At 44.7% G+C, this 17220-nt stretch overlaps 1 protein-coding gene across 8 annotated transcripts in view; it reads right to left on the bottom strand.

Moving 5' to 3' along the window:
• PALM2AKAP2 (PALM2 and AKAP2 fusion) overlaps positions 1–17220 on the bottom strand; it is a 301504-nt gene that overhangs the window by 23224 nt on the left and 261060 nt on the right. For 7 of the 8 annotated variants that reach the window (XM_039870672.1, XM_039870670.1, XM_039870673.1 and 4 more), the window contains one exon: positions 3835–6247. In XM_039870672.1, coding sequence (XP_039726606.1) covers positions 3835–6247 — 2413 coding nt within the window. Of the gene's footprint in view, positions 1–3834; positions 6248–15599; positions 15758–17220 lie in introns of those variants that run through there. The other variant, XM_039870675.1, reaches the window with a different exon arrangement.

Here is a 17220-nt window from a genome sequence, read left to right as displayed (position 1 = left end):
CTTTGAGAGTCAGGAAAACCTAAAGCAAAAACAAACATCTTTTGGATACTCGAGGCGTGGCTGGAGAGAATAGATCTCTCCTATTATTCTTGGCTCTCAGTGGATTTTGCTTGCCTAAAAGTTTTAGGATTCCAGAATGATTTTCACCAGAGGAGAAGTTAAATAATTATATTTTTCATCACCTAATATCAAGCTGTCAATCTGAATCACCCAACAAACCAGCTGAAACACCTCTACTGGCATGAAACATGGAGAAGTATAGTAGGAACCTAGCCACTTCTCCATTCACAAAACTAATGTTGGAGCCAGCAGGTCTGACCCTGGCCATGAATCATCCAGTTTGGCCGCTCAGAATGATGTGTCAGCCTCTTCCCTGATCACGAACTTGGATGTGGGCTGGCCAACCAATACTCTAAACGTTTCCAGGCATGGACATTGAGAAAATTATGTCTTACATTCAGTTTCTTTCAATCCACGTTGTAATGCTGGGAAGCCCTGTCACCTACTAAATATTCTAGAGATAAACGTGAAGGAATGAGGTGCGCACGCGTCATTATCATGACTGTGTTCAGTGTTAACGACCAGACAGGAGCAGTGCACAGACCTGAATGGATGAATGACTATCTTCTGAAAGGGGCCGAAATCAATCCTAGAGGGATGGGATGTGTGAGAGAAAGCTAGCATTAGTGTAGAGGGAAGGGCTAAGAAAATCGAGACTGGGCTACTGGGATGCTAAGGACTACTATTAGGATCCAGTCTTACTTTAAGGACGGTGGGGAAGCCTGACAGACCACAGCAGTGCAGGGAGCTAGGGGCAAAGTGTTGAAATTTCGTCTTTATTTTTGTCCATGTGCTAGAAGGAAAGTGGGGCGGGGGGTCCCCAATACGGTAAGAAGTTCGATTAAGAGGTGACGTGAGGAAAACTGAAAATAATCACTGAGCACATGAGCTTTAGAAAAGGTCCTATAATGAAATAATGTAAAGGGAGCGAGGTGGGTGGAGCCAGATGTACCTGACAGGAGAGCCACGGTACCTGCTTTCCATGTGAGCGGGAGCTAAACACCTCAAGAACATTGCTCTTTCTGACTGTAGGTCCTTTAGGGTCACTTCCTTGTGAAGTAGGTTTCCTAGATTGGGCTGAAGTCAAGTGCTATGAAACTTTTTCAAGGATACCATATAGAATGCCCAACTGACATCTCTGTGCCAAGCCAGCCCACAACAAGAATTTAAAGTGAACTTGACAACTAAGGATCTTTCGGAAAAGCCAACCAGTGTCTGTTAAGCACGGACAACAAGACCCCCCTTGAAGTTTTCTTTGCCTCAAACACTCAGCTGGCCATTGCCCTATGACCTGAAGGAATTAGAAAATATAATCGACAAAGTGGCCATGCTTTCCTTCTTCCTCTTCTCTCCTCCTTCCTTCCTGAACAATTCAGTCCAAAAGCGATTAGGTGGGGTTGAACAAGGGGATGTGTGCAGTAGGGGTGGGGCGGGAGGAGCCACAGTGGCCCGGAGTGGTACCTGCAGCCAGAGCAGAGTGGGTGGGGAGAGTAGTGACCCAGCACAGGGTGTTGCAGGAAAACAGGAGACTGGTTACATAAAAAGGGAGGGGACTGGTCAAATAATAAATATATTGAAGATAACAAGAATCAGGTTTCTTGTCAAGAAGGAGGTCTGAATATGAAAGAGAGAAAATAAACACTGTGGTATTTGATTAGAATTAAAGATATCAGAGTGAGCTCATGGTTTTCAAGATAGGTAGGTAGGTAGATAGGGAATGAAAAGGGAGGAGGAGGAGGAGGAGGAAGGGAGGAGGGAGGAGGGAGGGAAGAAGGAAGGAAGGAAGGAAGGAAATGTATATATTCTCTAACTCTGTCCATTGAGAGTGTCTAGGGCAGTGACAATACAATAGCAGTGAACACACCAAACAATCAGATCTTGGTTTCTAAACACCATTCTCCAATAAAAGGAACCAGTGCTCTTTGGAGAAATGGCTTATTTCAGGATTAGAAAAATATAAGATGAGACTGGAACAACTCATGGTGCCAAAAAATGAGAACAGGCCCAAAGAATAACAGGAACGTGTTAAAAAGACACTAAAGTTAGCTTTAAAGGACTTCCCATGAGCTATATCTGAACAAATTAAGGATAAAAATAATAATAAAAATGGATTATAACTCATTGAATATAACAGGAATCCTTAAGACCATACTGACAAAAATAGATCAATGAATAGATTTAAACTCTGATGAGGAGTAGGCTAAAGATTACATAGCACCAAAGTACCTCCCCACAAAATATTTATTAATTACAAAAGGAAATGGTAGCTTTACTGAGCAGAAGCTTGGCAGACACTCCCTCAATAAAGTGATCAAAATCTCATGAAAAAAGTTAACATATGTCCCCGTAATGGGACAAATTGACACCATGTACTACTATCTGATGGGATGCAGTGATAAGATATATATATGGTATCATTTCTGTAGTATTCCTACTGAAAGATACAAAACTTTAATCTAATCGTGTGAAATCACCAGACAAATCCAAATTGAGAGACATTCTATAAAACTGGGTTTGATGGAACATCACGTTGGCAATTTAGTCAAATGGGTCAGAATAAAAAAATTTTAAAAAAAAACGATATTTATACTATATTTGGGAAATTTCTTTAGGTCGAGATTGTTTAAAAATTTAAAAATTAAGAACAAAAAGTGTTACCTTGCATCACTGTAGATTTGGTGGAAGCCAAGTATCAAGATGGGATTAAGATCTGCAGGGACCAACTTAAATACCAACAATTATGAGTAATACTTTTAAATTATCTCTGGTGAAGGAACAGTTTTTCCCCCCAATCCATGGTGGACCGATATTTTTTAAAATACAGAATTCCCCACTTAGATTTGAGGAAAATATCAAATTGCCACAAGAATTTTCAAAAGCTGACTCTCACTGTCTGTACTTACCTCAGCATGGTCAGTGAAAAACAGGTTCATGGACAAGCTTGGACCACACTCTGAGCAGCATCTCTCTATGGTAGGACACGTGGGTCTCCGATCACCATCAGACCCAAATGGGAAATAACTACTGGTCACGCTATTATCCATAATGGTAGCAATACTAATTACCGCTCTAATTAACATCAGCCATCTGAACAAAGTATTCAAGAAAAGGACTGCCCAGGCAATGAGAGAAGATTAAAGACCTGCCTTTTCTTACTGTAGCTCAACTTCTCTGAATGCATCATTAGGATAGGAATGGATGATACCACTTCTGATTCCAGAGTAATTGCTTTGTGGGGACTGAAAACAAACCCATTCATAGAGAAGAGGGACAAAAGCATCTTCTGCGGGTCAATCTGCAACACCATGACTATCATTGTTGGGAAGGGACACAGAATTCAGAAGGGTTAGTTGAGCACATCCCCCATATCAGACAGGTTTGATTTAACTGCAGATATTAAGGGTCAAGCTGCTGACTCCAACACAGTCCGCATATGGGCCCACTCTGATTGGGTCTGTGCCCCACACAGCCCCTCCCTCAGCCAAGAGGCAGCCCCTTCAAATAACTGAGGACAATTCTCTGTGCTGCACCAAGAGCAGAACAACGAGAAAGGAGCTATTGCATCCTCTGGGAAATGGCAAACACCATCCAGGCTCAGGGTTCTTCCAGAGGACACTCCATGACACTCCCGTCGCATGTCCCCAAAGACGGAAATCCTCACAGAGTGTCCTCTGGACGCTTATTCCAGCCATACGCACAGGAGGCTCCGCATAGAAATCTGTAAGCTAAAATGAACTGATAGCATCTGTCTCTGGCCGGTGGCACTTCACTTACCTGGAGCGGTTTTGAAGCACAGTGTTCGGGAGGGCAGCGATGAGGCCTTCTTTGCCCTGGAACTCTGGGTACTCTGCAAGACTTGTCTCTGCCTCTTGAGCTCCTCTTCCCTTTCCTGGGCTGCTCGGATCTCTTCTTCGATCATGGACAAAGTCCGCTGCTTCCTTGACCTCAGCTTGAAGGGCCCAACCATCACATCTGATTCTTGAGTGGCCAGGAGTGAGGCTGTGCTTCTCAGCTCCGCTGCCTCTGAGTACTTGCTGAAATAGCTCCCTTCCGGTCTGGTCTCCTCCATGTTTATTGGGCCACTGGGCTGGACTGCGGGCAGTGGCGGGGAGGGCCCCTGTTCCCTGAGCGCCCTGCCTTCAGCAGGCAGGATCTTTGGTATTACATCCCTTTTCTCTTGAACAGGAGAGGATACTTGAGGTGGCTCAAACATGCTCTGAGGCTTCTCTGAGATAGGGGCTCCAGTTCCAGCTTCCTGTAGTGTTGTTGCTTCTGGCCTCTGCTGTTCTGCTCCACCCTTGCTGGTGTCAGACGCAGCTCTATCCACTTGCTCAGCTATGGCTTGTTGAATGGCATTCTGCACCAGAAGACCAGCCTGATATTCCAAGGGGTCATCAACCGACGGAGAGTGTCCCAGTGTGGACGAAGGGGAATAGAAACCGTGATCACTAAATGACTTGGACACGCCTTCTCCTCGGCCTTCTGAGGGGTTGTCGGTTTGGGGAGTCTGAGGCAGGGAAAAATCAGCCAGTGAATTTTCCTGGAGGGCATTGGCTGTCTCATTGGAGGCCCCGCTGTCACTGATGTTGTCCATACTGAAATCATTGGACAGAGTCTCCAGGACAGTGGTGTCCTGGGACCTCACCGACAATTCATCCAGACCAGAGTCAAGCTCCTCTTGGGTCAAAGAGACATTGACTGACCTTGAAAACTGATCCAAAATCCCAGGGTCGTCATCCTTGACCACGGTGAGAACGGCCCGGGCACTCGTAAACTCTCCATCCTCCGCCCACAGTTTGGATAAGGGCCCGCGTTTGGAGGGCTCGCTGTAAGGCCCCTCCCTCCCCTGTGGAGCTGCACTGCCCTGGCCTGCTCCGGGACACTGGCTCTCCAGGGCACAGTGGGCTTTCTGCCCCTTGGCTACCGATGAGCCACTGTCTTCTAGATGTCCTCCGACGGAAGCTGGTCTCGAGACGGTTCCTGGCTTGTCTGAGCTGATGGACCCCAGAGGCCTGTAGAAGGGCTTGATAGAGAACAGCCGGGGGGTACTCTGGCCCTTGGCCGCTGTTTGCCTGGAATTCTCCATCAGCTGGAACTGTTTGCGGGCAGCAGAGAAATCTATCTGCTCTGTGACGATGTCCTCCTTTGCGTGTTCAGTCATGCTGGAAGGTTCCCGAGAGGATGCAGGGGCTGTGCAGAGCTGCGGTGGGGGCTGCTGCTGCCGCTGCTGCTGCATCAGCAACTGCTCCTGCTGTGCCCTCCTCTCCTTGCGCTCCTTGTACTTTTTGTGTGACTCCAGATGTTCCTCATCCAGCTGTTCCTCGATGGATTTTTCCTGGGGAGGATTCCACCATTTTGCCGCAATGCCAGGATTCTTTTTCACGGCCTGGCTCCGAATGAGTTCCCTCCTCTCCTTTTCCAGCTCCAGCATCTCTTCCGAAGGCCTCACCTTCCGGACACAGTACTGTTCTTTTGCATTCTCATCATCTTCGAAGAGCTTGGAGGGCTTCTTGTCCTCGTGGAAGGCACGCAGCTCGAACTTGGCTTCCTTCTTCAGAGTGGTGAGCGTGAATTCCCCATCTCGGGACGAACACCACGAGCTGGTGGAGGAGCTGGGGCTCACGGGTGCCTGCAGGCTGTCCCCCAGCAGATCTCTGGGCTGGTCAGGGGAGTGGCCATTCACTCTTTCACCCTCTGCCATGGTGTCAGAGTTGCTTTTACTGAGCTCAATGTGAGGAGGCACCTGCCTGCCCGCTGCTCTCTCAGTGGGTTCCAGCTGGACGGCTGTGTGGGCAGGCGGGCTTAAGTTGCCCACCAGGATGGCTGCTCCAGGCTCCGGGGAGGATGTGCCGTTGTAAGTTCCGTCCACGGCAGAATCACAGCAGTTGGCCTCCAATACCTCGTCTAGATATCGAATCTCTCTGGCCACATCATTATCCAGAGATTCGTGGTGATCGGCGAGGAGGCCATTGTGAGGGGGCGAGTAAAAAGGGGAGGGGTGGTCCATGGAATGTGGAGTAGAGGTGATTCCAGGAACACTCTTACATTCTGCAACAGAGACCTCAATTTCCATGTTTTGGTGATCTGGGGGAAGAGAGCTGATTGCAGGATCCAGGGTGTTGTTGGCACTACAATCGTCTCTCTCGTATTTTAGCCAAATATCATCTTCGGAAAGCTGGGGAGGCTTCTGGAAGAAAGAGGAAACAAAAGTCGGGGTTAGATACCACATCTGCTACCAGTGTGAACACTGAGAAGTTAACAGATACCTAATTGGAAGAAAAATTGAAACAACAATGACAAGTCCTTTTGAACAGAGATTTATTTCCCTTCTAATAATACTTCATGCATTCATCTTGTTGAGCGACAGATACCTACACCTCTCCATTTTAAAGATTCTGTTTTGTTTACTGGGTGTCCAGAGAACTTTCAACCAGTGCTAGCCCCATTTTCTAACTTAACAATAAATTAAGACTCAGATCATCTGAAGACATTACTCAAGTATCTTCTAAAGTGGAAGAGACATAGCAATTGTTCCAGAGTCTTCTAAAATATTCACAGCAAACTACTGCAGAAATGTAACAGGACTATTTGTGTATCTCCAACTGTAAAAAGAAGGTCCTTCTGTATGAATAAATCTTCTTAAACACATATGATTCTCTGCCAAATACAATGCAATTATTCTAGAAACAAAAAAATTCTTTGGAAAATTTTTCTAAAATAAAATACTGGGAAACAGTAGATTCCTTTGATGACTCCTTCAAGGCTACAATGCCCCACTGCCATGGCTGTCTGACCACGTGCATTATAAACACCATAACCAAAGCCACTGACTGCGCAGTTCTGTTCTCTGAAGCCAAATCAAAACAACATCCCTTAGTAGTTAAGGAATGAGTGCTGCTTTGAAAAGCTAGTGGCCGGCGGCACCTCCCTTCTAGTTCCTAAAATGCTTTAAATGTGAAAGCTCCGATTTTGTGGTTAAATAAGAAAAACACACCTTCTTAATGCCTTTATATGCATCATATTTTTAAATCGGTTATCAACCCCGTATAATTATTTGTCATTAGTAAGATTAATTTTCAAAGTCTAGGATGATTTTTTTTTTCATGCCAAAGGACTCTGGTTTATTGCAGATAATTCAGCGGTAAATTAGGATCTTGACTGGAGTTTCCCTCCAGGATTTCGCTAACACTTTGGTCAGCTCTGCTTCCCCATCGAGTCTACAATGTGCCCGGTATTACTTGACATGGCACAATGCAAACTGCAATATGGTACAAATTTTCATTTATTCAAGTTTTTTAAACAAGTTTTAAAGTCTTAGAATATACTATTAAAATACCACCATAAGATGATTCTCAAGAGATTAATCCCAAAATCTTTCCGGGGAGAGTAGATAATTATGGATTTGTTCACGAGACCTAGAAAAACAAGGGCGTTCACTCTTGTGCCTTGTACTGCTATCAGAATGTTGGAAAGTTCTCAAGGTTATCTGTGAAGTGAAAAGTTATCCATGAACGAGGGGTTTCCTTCACTCCCCATTTTCCATATTCCCCTTTGGACTTAAATCAATCAAGCAATATGTATTCCTTCTCTAGTAACAGACAACAGTAACAAGTATGCCTTCTCTGTTACTCCCTTCTGGTCTCGGATGGTCTTCCTTCTGGCTTAAGTCTGGTCTTTGTCAATGGTACTTAATAACATTAATATCTTTATTTTTATTTTATTTCTGATCATTAACTAGTGGTCTTTTATCTCTATAATGAACTTACGAGGCATGACAAAGGAGTTTTTCTGTCCTTTTAAAAACATCATCTAAACTTCTTTTGGTAAGGCAATTGTCATTAAGAATTACAGAAAATTTGAATGCCTGAAACTTATTGGCGACCATTCAATTTCAAGTAAACTCATGTCAAAATTAGCTCACTCCAAGGAAAGCCATTACTGGAATAAAGAGGCCAACGAAAAGAGATGAGTTTCATTTGTTTAATAATTTACTAATAATATTCCTTGTGGGAATAAGTAGAGCTTTCCTTCTATCCCTTTTGGAGAAAAAAAAGTAGGAAAATAGTAGGAATCTGCTGGGAAGAAAATATGGTTAAAAATCACTGCTCTACGAAACAGAAAACACATTAGGATAGTTGACATGAGAGGAATGAGGGCCATGGAAGCTAAAGGGCAAATAATTAATTCTATAGTTCGTTTAGTCATGAATCCCCTCATTAGACACGCAGGAGGCTTATTCTGTAGGGCCATGGCAACAACAAGCACTAGGAAACAACACCTTCCTCTTAACAAAAATAGAATTTCCCACACTTCTTAGGAAGCCATAGGTCTATTCTGGAGTTTACTTAGTCTGGTCAGGAGGAATAAAAAACTTGCTGATATTTATCTCCTGTAGATAGCAGTGACTAAGACCTCCTCCACAGCACTCCCCAAGAATGCTTCTCGGCACCTCACATCAGCATGTCTCTTTAAACTGGATGCTTCATAGTTCAGCGTTTGATGACGGATAAGCCGATGCCCTGCCAGCTTTTTCTTTCTTCCTTTTTTTTTAAAATTTAAAAATTATATTAATTTTCAAGGCATACTTTCTGAACTAGCAACAACTGTTCCAATTCCAATCCAAGAGTAGCATTAGACAGTACATTTTTGCACTGTCAAGAAAACTACCTTTAGCTTTCAGTCAGAAATCATGAGTCTATTAGTTATGTCTTCTGTGATATATCGAACTAAGATTTTAAAAAATGCTAATTGTGGTTAAAAGCCAAAGTTTTTGTTCCCAGTATAATCTGAGATGGTTCTTTTCTAACCCAGTTTAAAAAAAAAAAAAAAAAGACACTGGAAAGTATAAACAGGATAGAGGCTCTCCTTTCTGTTAGTTCCATGAGGCCCCGTCTTCTCTTTTCTATAAATTCAGAATAAACTCCTGACCATTCCATCCACTTCAGGGAGCAGCAGCTCTAAACTCTAATCAGGTAGAAGTAATTAAAGAGATAAACAACTCTGCATTACTGATTCACAATCATGCATCAGAGGTTCTGAGCTTTTCTAAGTTTAGGCAACAATTTTAACAGAAGAGTAAATCCCTGAGTTCTATTCTCAGCAGGAAGTTTTTACCTTCATGCAAGAAGGCCTGATGGGATCCAAGACGCCAGTAACTAACTGCACGAGGTAAATGGAAATGGGCCGGAAACCCCATTGTCCGATTTTGGCAGGAGTCTGGACTTGACATCATTAAAGATGTCTTCTTTAAACGAACAAATGCTTATTGTTCCCTTTGAAGATAAGAAAGACCAGACTTTTCTCCATGCTTCAGATAACGTGAACCTGATTCCAGATTTAGATAAAATGCACATCCAATAAATGGACTGGAAAGTCTTTTCTGGAATAAACTATGCCCCGATGTAAAACAAAAAACAAAAACAAAAACAAAAAACAAACAAACAAAAAAACACCGGAAAAAACGGGACGATATGAAAGAACCACCAAACTGGACTTTCAAAGATCAGAGAAAAAGTAGGGTGCTAAGAGATCCATGAGAAAGCTTTGGATTGCCCTGCTAACCCTCCAGGTGGAGCCCTAACCGCATGGCACATGATACCTGCCTGGGGACTGACTTCCCAGAATAGCTGACAGCTGGGCAGGATGTCTGCCATTTACTTTAAAATACTTGGGCACAGACAATGTAATGCAGCTGTATGTGTCTGAAATTAGCTTAAATTACATTCCAGGGACGGACAGACAGACAGCCATCTCCACTGGGAACATACGCTCCAAGGGTGGTCAACCAGGACCTGGTCGGAAATCCCACGCTCGGTGGGGTGGCTTCCTTCCTCCAGGAGTTTAGCTTTCTTCAACTTCCGAGGGCCCCTGAGGCTTTGCTAATTGGCATAATTAAGGTAAGAAATGAGTTTTCCTCAGTGAAATTAACGGCTTGTCAATTAGCATAAAGAAATGTTAGAAATCGGGTGAAACTGGTAGTGCTCGAATTTGTGGATTGGAGATATTCTCCACCCTTTCATAAGTAGGGTGGACAAACGGAGTGAGCATATTGGCTGATCTACCCTTAGGGATGGTGCCCAGAGTGTGAGAGCTCAATGGCTCTGTGCTCGGCCTTCGGTTCAGAGGATGCTGGTTGGTTGTTACTACGTGTAACAGAATCCTATCATTCTAAAACTGCCACATCTGTCTTCACATAAGGTGAGATTGGAGCACCTAGTATCTTCCAGAGCCAGGACTTCTTTGAGGTTACAAACAATGGTTTTATATCTACTTTTAGAAATGTTTACTTAATAAATGTCTGTGATGAGCATCAGAATTTGATTCCAAATCTGCTTTTATTATAACTTTGTAATCAGGTTGTGTCTAATGCTGCCATTATTTATCAAAAAGTATTTAACAATTAAGCCAGCCCTGTCCATTATTTTAATAAAAACAAATTAGTAGGAGTTAATTTACAATGCAGATGGCCCATGTCTCCTACAAAAGTTCTGTAAGAAAACCATGGAATTCTTCTGAGAACATAACTCCTTTGTAAGCAGGGCTCGTAATCTCTCAAATCTGTTTTGAGAATTAAATTAGATGATGTAGTTCAAAACTACTATGTAAACTGTAAAATGTAAACGCAAATGTTCATTATTATGAAGCAATTTCACACAGAAGTGTAAATGACCAGTATTCAATTCTTTCCAGGAGCAGGCTGGCTTTCTTTTGGGGGGAGAAGAAGGGGGTGATGGTAAAGTACTGATGTTAAGAAGGGAAAAAAAAATCAACATGAGGAGATTATAAAAGAAAAAGGTCCAGGAAAAGCTAAAAGTCTGATCCTAAGGCACCTCTAATTTCCCTGTCCTAAGTATTCCAGATCCTTAAATGTCAATTTTTGTTGCATATGAGTACAATAGAAAAATGCGTTTGCTGCTACAGCAAACAGAATCATTGCATAAAATGTCCTTAAAAGTCAAATTCTGAAGATGCTGTAGCATGGAAAGTCAAGAACCGCCTACACCTGGAGCTCCAGTCACTTGGGAAGCAGGTGGGGCCCCCCGTTGTTCTGAACAGTCGGCATACGCTACCGCCGAGTAAACGCCTGAGTGAATGAGCATGGGGAGCTTGTCCCGTAGATGCACTATGGGGGTCACGTCCCCATTTCACTGTAGACACATATCTAAGCTTATCATTGTCACAGTACACGCACCAACATGATCTCGGCTGATGCTCACAATTGAACTCTTTGTTATGTGGAGAAGATTTTACTTTGGTCTCAAAACAGTAGGATATGGACCAAAAAGGTGTGTGTGGAAGGCGGGGGTGGGGGGTGGAGAGTCTATGGAAAGCAATCTCACAGGGTGATCTGATCACGAATTCCTAACTGGGAAGGTCATGGTGGGTAGTCACGCCCCAGGCCTCAGGCAGACAACTTCTTTAGTGAAAGGTTTTAAGCCAGCCTTGTTCATTGTTCTTGCACATCTAGGTTAACACACCTTTGAAATGCCAGAAGTAATACCCCCAGAGTGAGTAGTAACCCTCAAGAAAGCACACAATCTTGTTAACTATCCTGTAATCCAACCCCCACCTAGCTTTCTCTAATCTTCCTTAATTTCAAATGCATAAAAGAAGCTGCAAGACTTATTCTCCTGGGCATTTGAGATCTTGCTCCCCAGCATATGTCGTCAGCTTGGTTCAAATAAACCCTTGTAAAAATTCTCTACAGGTTTGGACGTTTCTTACGTCAACAAGAATACGAGGTTTTAGAGAAATCGAGGGGCTTTTCCAAAGATCGCCTGCCTAGTAAGTGGCGCGGCCAGTGTTGGAAGGCCCTTGTTCCTATCCCAGTACTTCCAAAAGTATTCTACATGTCAGGAGGCTTCCAAAACAACTAGAGGAGTGTTAAGAAGAGTGGATGGATTTAAAGAGCATGTACTTGGCTTCTGGTTGGTACTCCGCGCACTTCAATCTCTAGAAGTCATGTGAGACTCATGATTTGGCTTCAGAAACCAATGACCCCTTTCCTCTCTTTATTCACAACAGGCCAGAGACAGACTCTCTGGGGACTCAATGTCAACTTCCTACCTTCTGCTCTATCTTCGGGACCCTCCAGTGAGAAACGGGGTGCTGACTTCCTGCTTGGTCTGGGGACTTCGCTCTCTGGACTGGCCTCTGAGATGGGTTCTCTCTTTCCTCTGATGACATCTCAGAGGCAAAATATTAAAATCCCACATCTCGGTCATTGCAATGGACACCGTGGAAAAAGGTTGTGACTCCTTTCCAGCACCACAGAGTCCACAGCACAGAAGAGATTCTAGAAGCCTATTTAATTTGCACAAAAAATACATCAGAGTCTTAACGCCTGCCCTTCTGGGGCAATGGACAGCAATGTGATCTTTCTTCTCAGGGTACCTGTAGCTGGGTGCCTCATGAATAGAAAAAATGCATTTTCCTTAGCTGATCTGGCTGGGCTGGGGGGTGGGGATGGGGGGGACGCCAGGAAGGTGCCCTTCACTACAAGGACAAGCAAGAAGCTAAAGCTTCTACTCATGCCCACTGTGTTCTCAGCTTCCCCACTTGCCCACCACCAAGAGGCCGTTACCTCTTGACAATGTCTGTTACAAACTTCGACCTGTAGCCTAAATGCAATGTGACCCAAATTACTCAAACATCAGGTGCCGGCTGGCCTGCTGCACGACCAGGTTTCTATGCTCTGAATAACCCAGATTACTTCCTCCTAAAGCCTCACTATTTAAATTAGAAACCCTTTTCCCCAGGTAATAGGTGACCTGATCCTTTAATCCAATTATTTTTAAATTCCATCAAAAATACAAACTCACTCTTGGCCCAGGAACAGAGGCATGGCTGTGAAATAAAACTTCCTCATAGCTCTGAAACCAGCATCTTCATTTTCCTTTCCTACCCTCCCTCTCTTTCCTAAGTTGCATTTTTTGTACACAGAGCACAATTGCTGTCACGGCAAAGAACTGGTTCCATAGGCCATGCGTGGCTGGCTCTAGGATGGTCCTTACAGGTCTCTGAACTTTCCAGCTGACATTTCCATCACGAAGGCAAGGGGAGGAGTGGGTACAACCTGGCTGGTAGGTGATGCTCAGATACCTGCAAGATGCCCAGTTTGATCTACTGAACTTTATCAGCCTTGGGGGAACCAGGGTAAAGCTACAAGGTCAGGAGGTCTGGGGAAGACAGAATCCCCAAACCAAGGGAACCTGAGGAATGTTGGAGAACATAGAGGTGACGAGGTCAAAGTGCATTCCTGCAAGGATAAGCATGCCCTGAGAACCTTTCGAGTGACAAGCCCTGTACCATGCGAGGGCCCCAGGGCTCTGAGATGGTCCCCAGTCTGCAGCAATTCGCATAAAGAGAACAAACAGCACAAGGCAGAGGAAGTGCTGTAACCGTACCAGGAAAGAAAATTCTGGCCCTGTTCAATGGCATAAATTGTGCAGGCTGAACAGAAAGTTTATGAAGGAAGCTGGGAGCACCAAGTCTCCTCAGCAGCTGGCCTGCAGCTCCCCTGCCCCCGACCCCTGCTGACAATGGCAGGCTGGGGCAGGCTGGAGGAGGCGCTGGGATTCTGAGCGGGCCCCTTCCACCGCCTTTGTAAAGACACAGAGAGTGGGAATGTCTGAGAACAGCTTGTTTCCTTGGTTCGGAGGCTTCAGGCCTCTGGGCCAGGAAGTGGAGGGGACAGGTGATACCTGGGCCACATTCCAGACCAAGGCGGCCTTTCCTTTTCTACCCACAGCAGAGAGAGCTTCTTCCAGCAGTAAGACCAGGGGTCTCCACTGACCATGAGAAGCAGGGAGCCTAGCCACTCCCAAGGAGGACAGAGATACCCACCTCCCCCACTGCTGGAAGGCAGACTTCAGACCCCAAGCATTGCTGGGTAGTTGCAGGCTAAATTTAGACCAGGCAGGCTCAGGTCAGCAGTGACTCCCCCCATTAATGTCACTAACAATTACAAAGCCTCTTGGTTTCCCTCCCACCGACCTCCTCCGGCCCTGAAGCCATTACAGCTAAATGTGACTAAATGCACAGTTGGAAAAAAGAGGTTCCTGTTCCCACAGGCCCAGACTCTCTTCCCTATGCTTCTATGCTCTTGGTCAATACAGCAGTCACCATCCTGCTATTCTCTCAGGTTTACGACTCAAGTACCTCTGGAAACTGCTTCCACTGGAAACAAGGCTTGTCTATGTTTTGGCTCATTCTCCCGCTGAAGGAAAATGGTCCATTTGTACGAGACAGAGTCTCCCCAACACCAAGACCTTTCTTATTAGTAGCATCCCCTTAACCCTGCTGCAAAGTCACCAGCTCGAATGTCAGACTGCACATCTGGAAAATGTTAAGGTGTTGTTTGATTAACACATTTACAGCTTGGGCTTTCTGTGAAGGAAACTGAAGATGGTGTGTGTGTTGGGGGTGAGAGGTAGGGAGTGAAGGAAAGGAAGGAAGCTGTGGCCTTTCCTGCAGCCGCTGGTGAAAGGCATGTTTCTTTCAGTTGCTCCCTATGAGAGCGACTAAGAACCGCTGGGACGCTTCAGAGTTTCCCTTGCATGAGAGAGATGCTTCATCTCAGCTCCAGGAAAGTCAACTTTTGCTTCTTCTCAATGCGATACATTTGGTGCTCTATCAAAGAATCCTCAGATATTCTTCCCACCAAAGGCCCTTTTCACTGAGAGACTATTTTACAAGGCAGGCCCCACCTCCAGAATAAGCCAAGATCAAGGCCACAGAGGGAACTCAGGCTCCTGCAGCCTGAAATTTCTAAGAGAACTGATTCTGCTGAAAGCAAAAGCAAGCCTGGCTTTATTCTTTATAACTTTGCTGTGTCCCTCTGGGTTTTAAAATAGTTCAGGATCTTGGGTTCGTGCCTGGCCAACCAGTGATGGCAGAAAGCAAAAGTTAAAAAAAAAAAAAAAAAAATACTGGACCCAGCAAAAATCCATTATATTGAGACAGAGACGGGAGAAAGGAAAATGCAGTGCCAGATGCTTTTGAGATTAACCTTCTGCCCATAGATGATGCTACACATGAATAGAGCTGACGAGGGTCTTCCTCCATCCCCCTGGATCCTATAGATGACAGGTACACACACATTTCCTAAAAAGCCCTAAGTCACTCCATGAATGTGGCGAGTTCCACAACATGGAAACAGAGTGCTAATTGTAGATTAAATCAATACAAGGCAATAAGAAGAAAACCAGTGACCAGAATCGCTGGGTCACTTGGTTCCATGCTGAAATGGACAAACATACAGACACACTCTTTCACAGACACACTCGCGCATCATCTTCAAAGCACGATCTGCCACAGATGACTTGTGTGTCTTTGCACGCACTGCATGTGTCGTGCAGAGCTTCCTCTTTGCCCTTTAGCATGAAAGCTAAAGATTTGCAAAATGAGAAGCAAGTGGCCAGTCTGAGCTGCCCACTCTTCTCTAGTCCCAACTCCACAAAAAGTCTGGCCTCAAGGAACCCTCTCCTTCCAGATTAGAAAGAAAAGGATAGTAAGATAGGTCAGCAGACTCGGCTTACCCTGCCCTGAGTGTGTACATCAAACGTCCCCAGTCAGAATTGCCTCTTTTTCCAGACAGATTCCTGTGCACTGGCTCAAGCTGAACAAATTCCTTCTCAGCCTCCTGACCGAAGACTGTGATGTCACAGCTGGCCCTCCCTCTGCTCCCTAAAAGGCCATTCACACAAAGAAGGACTTTAACCCCCTTCCAAGAGGCCCGGCCCCTCCCTCCCTGGCCAGAGCCTGGAGGGCAGCGGCAAGTCCAGCCAGAGGCAGCTCTAGTCTGTTCCCAGGGCTCTCAGGGCTGAGTGGGGAAGGCGGGAGCCTGGTGATGCTGATATGAACCAGTTACTGTCTTCTTGTTAAGACAGAAATGGGCTTTGGGTAAGCAGGAAATTAATATCCTGGTGATGTGGAGGTAGTAGAAAAAAACCTCGGAAAAATCCTGAAGATCCAGTTAAATGAACTTTTTTAGGGCAGCTTATACTTTTATATGCATGTGTGTCTGTGAATCAATGCTCACTGCAAAAATATTTGGAAAATAAGTTATTTATCATCGCCCCACTGAGGAAAACAATATTTTATTGCACTTTTAGAAATGTGTATTTAATGTAGTTGAGACCAGACAGTATATGCAATTTTGTTGCCAACTTTTTTTTTTTTTTACTTCATATTATCTCACTCTTCATGTCCTTTAACAGACTTTGTAAGACATACTTTAAATGGTTACATTATGTCCCATGAGGAAGTGGGACAGAAGAATCTGATGTCGGGGATGAGTGCTCTAATTTCAAGGAATGTTTGGGGGAAGTGGCTACACTTTCCCTAACTAACCGGTTTCTTCTGCCAGCAGGAAAACAGACCCACATTTGCCTTGGGTAGACATGAGTGTCACAGACTACCCCTCACTCTTTCACCATAGAATCAGACGCCTAGTACTACACAGTAGGCTAACGGAGTGCTGCCATAGTCCCTGTTTGGGAACTCCAACTGGCTCTCAACACTGCCCCCAGGCTCCACCTACCTTGTCCCCAACATCAGGCTGACCTAGAAAATTTGGGGCATAACTTAGGGTCTGGCTGACTAGAAAGCCAGTCAGAATTCCAGGTCCATGTAGGGCCATGAAGAACTCTTTTTTTTCAGTAATATTTTGGAGAAGACAAAGAGAACACAGATTTATAGTAATGTGAATAGGAAGAGGTGGACAAATGCCAAGTATGGTTCTACGATGCCAGCTTTTTGGGATCAGTTTGGGAACAGTTTGTCTTGGTGAAGCAGGTGAACAGCCCAAAGATGGTGGCAGGGCTCCACTGTGGCCTGCAGGTTCGTTGGTAGTGCAGACTACCTAGGACCCTCCAGAAAACACAATTCAAGGAAGGAATTATCACAGTGGATGGAGCCCAGGCAGGCTATTTTGAAAAGGAAGCTAACAGTATACTATACCTTACAACTATTTACAACACCTAAATGACTTAAAATTTTAATATGCTGAAATTTATTTAGAAATATCTAGGAGTTTCTAAATGACTGACCTGGTGATACCAAGTCACCAAGGGGTTGCCATGGCAACTGTATTTATGTGCCCGTTGGAATAACTGGAATGTTTTGTTGTACAGCCAAAGGCATTTCAAGATGCTACTC

This window comes from Pteropus medius, unplaced genomic scaffold (assembly GCF_902729225.1).
Source record: "Pteropus medius unplaced genomic scaffold, Ma_sr-lr_union100, whole genome shotgun sequence".
Lineage (NCBI taxonomy): Eukaryota > Metazoa > Chordata > Mammalia > Chiroptera > Pteropodidae > Pteropus > Pteropus medius.
The sequence above is the reverse complement of the archived record's forward strand: the minus strand, read 5'-3'. Positions and strand labels throughout refer to the sequence as shown.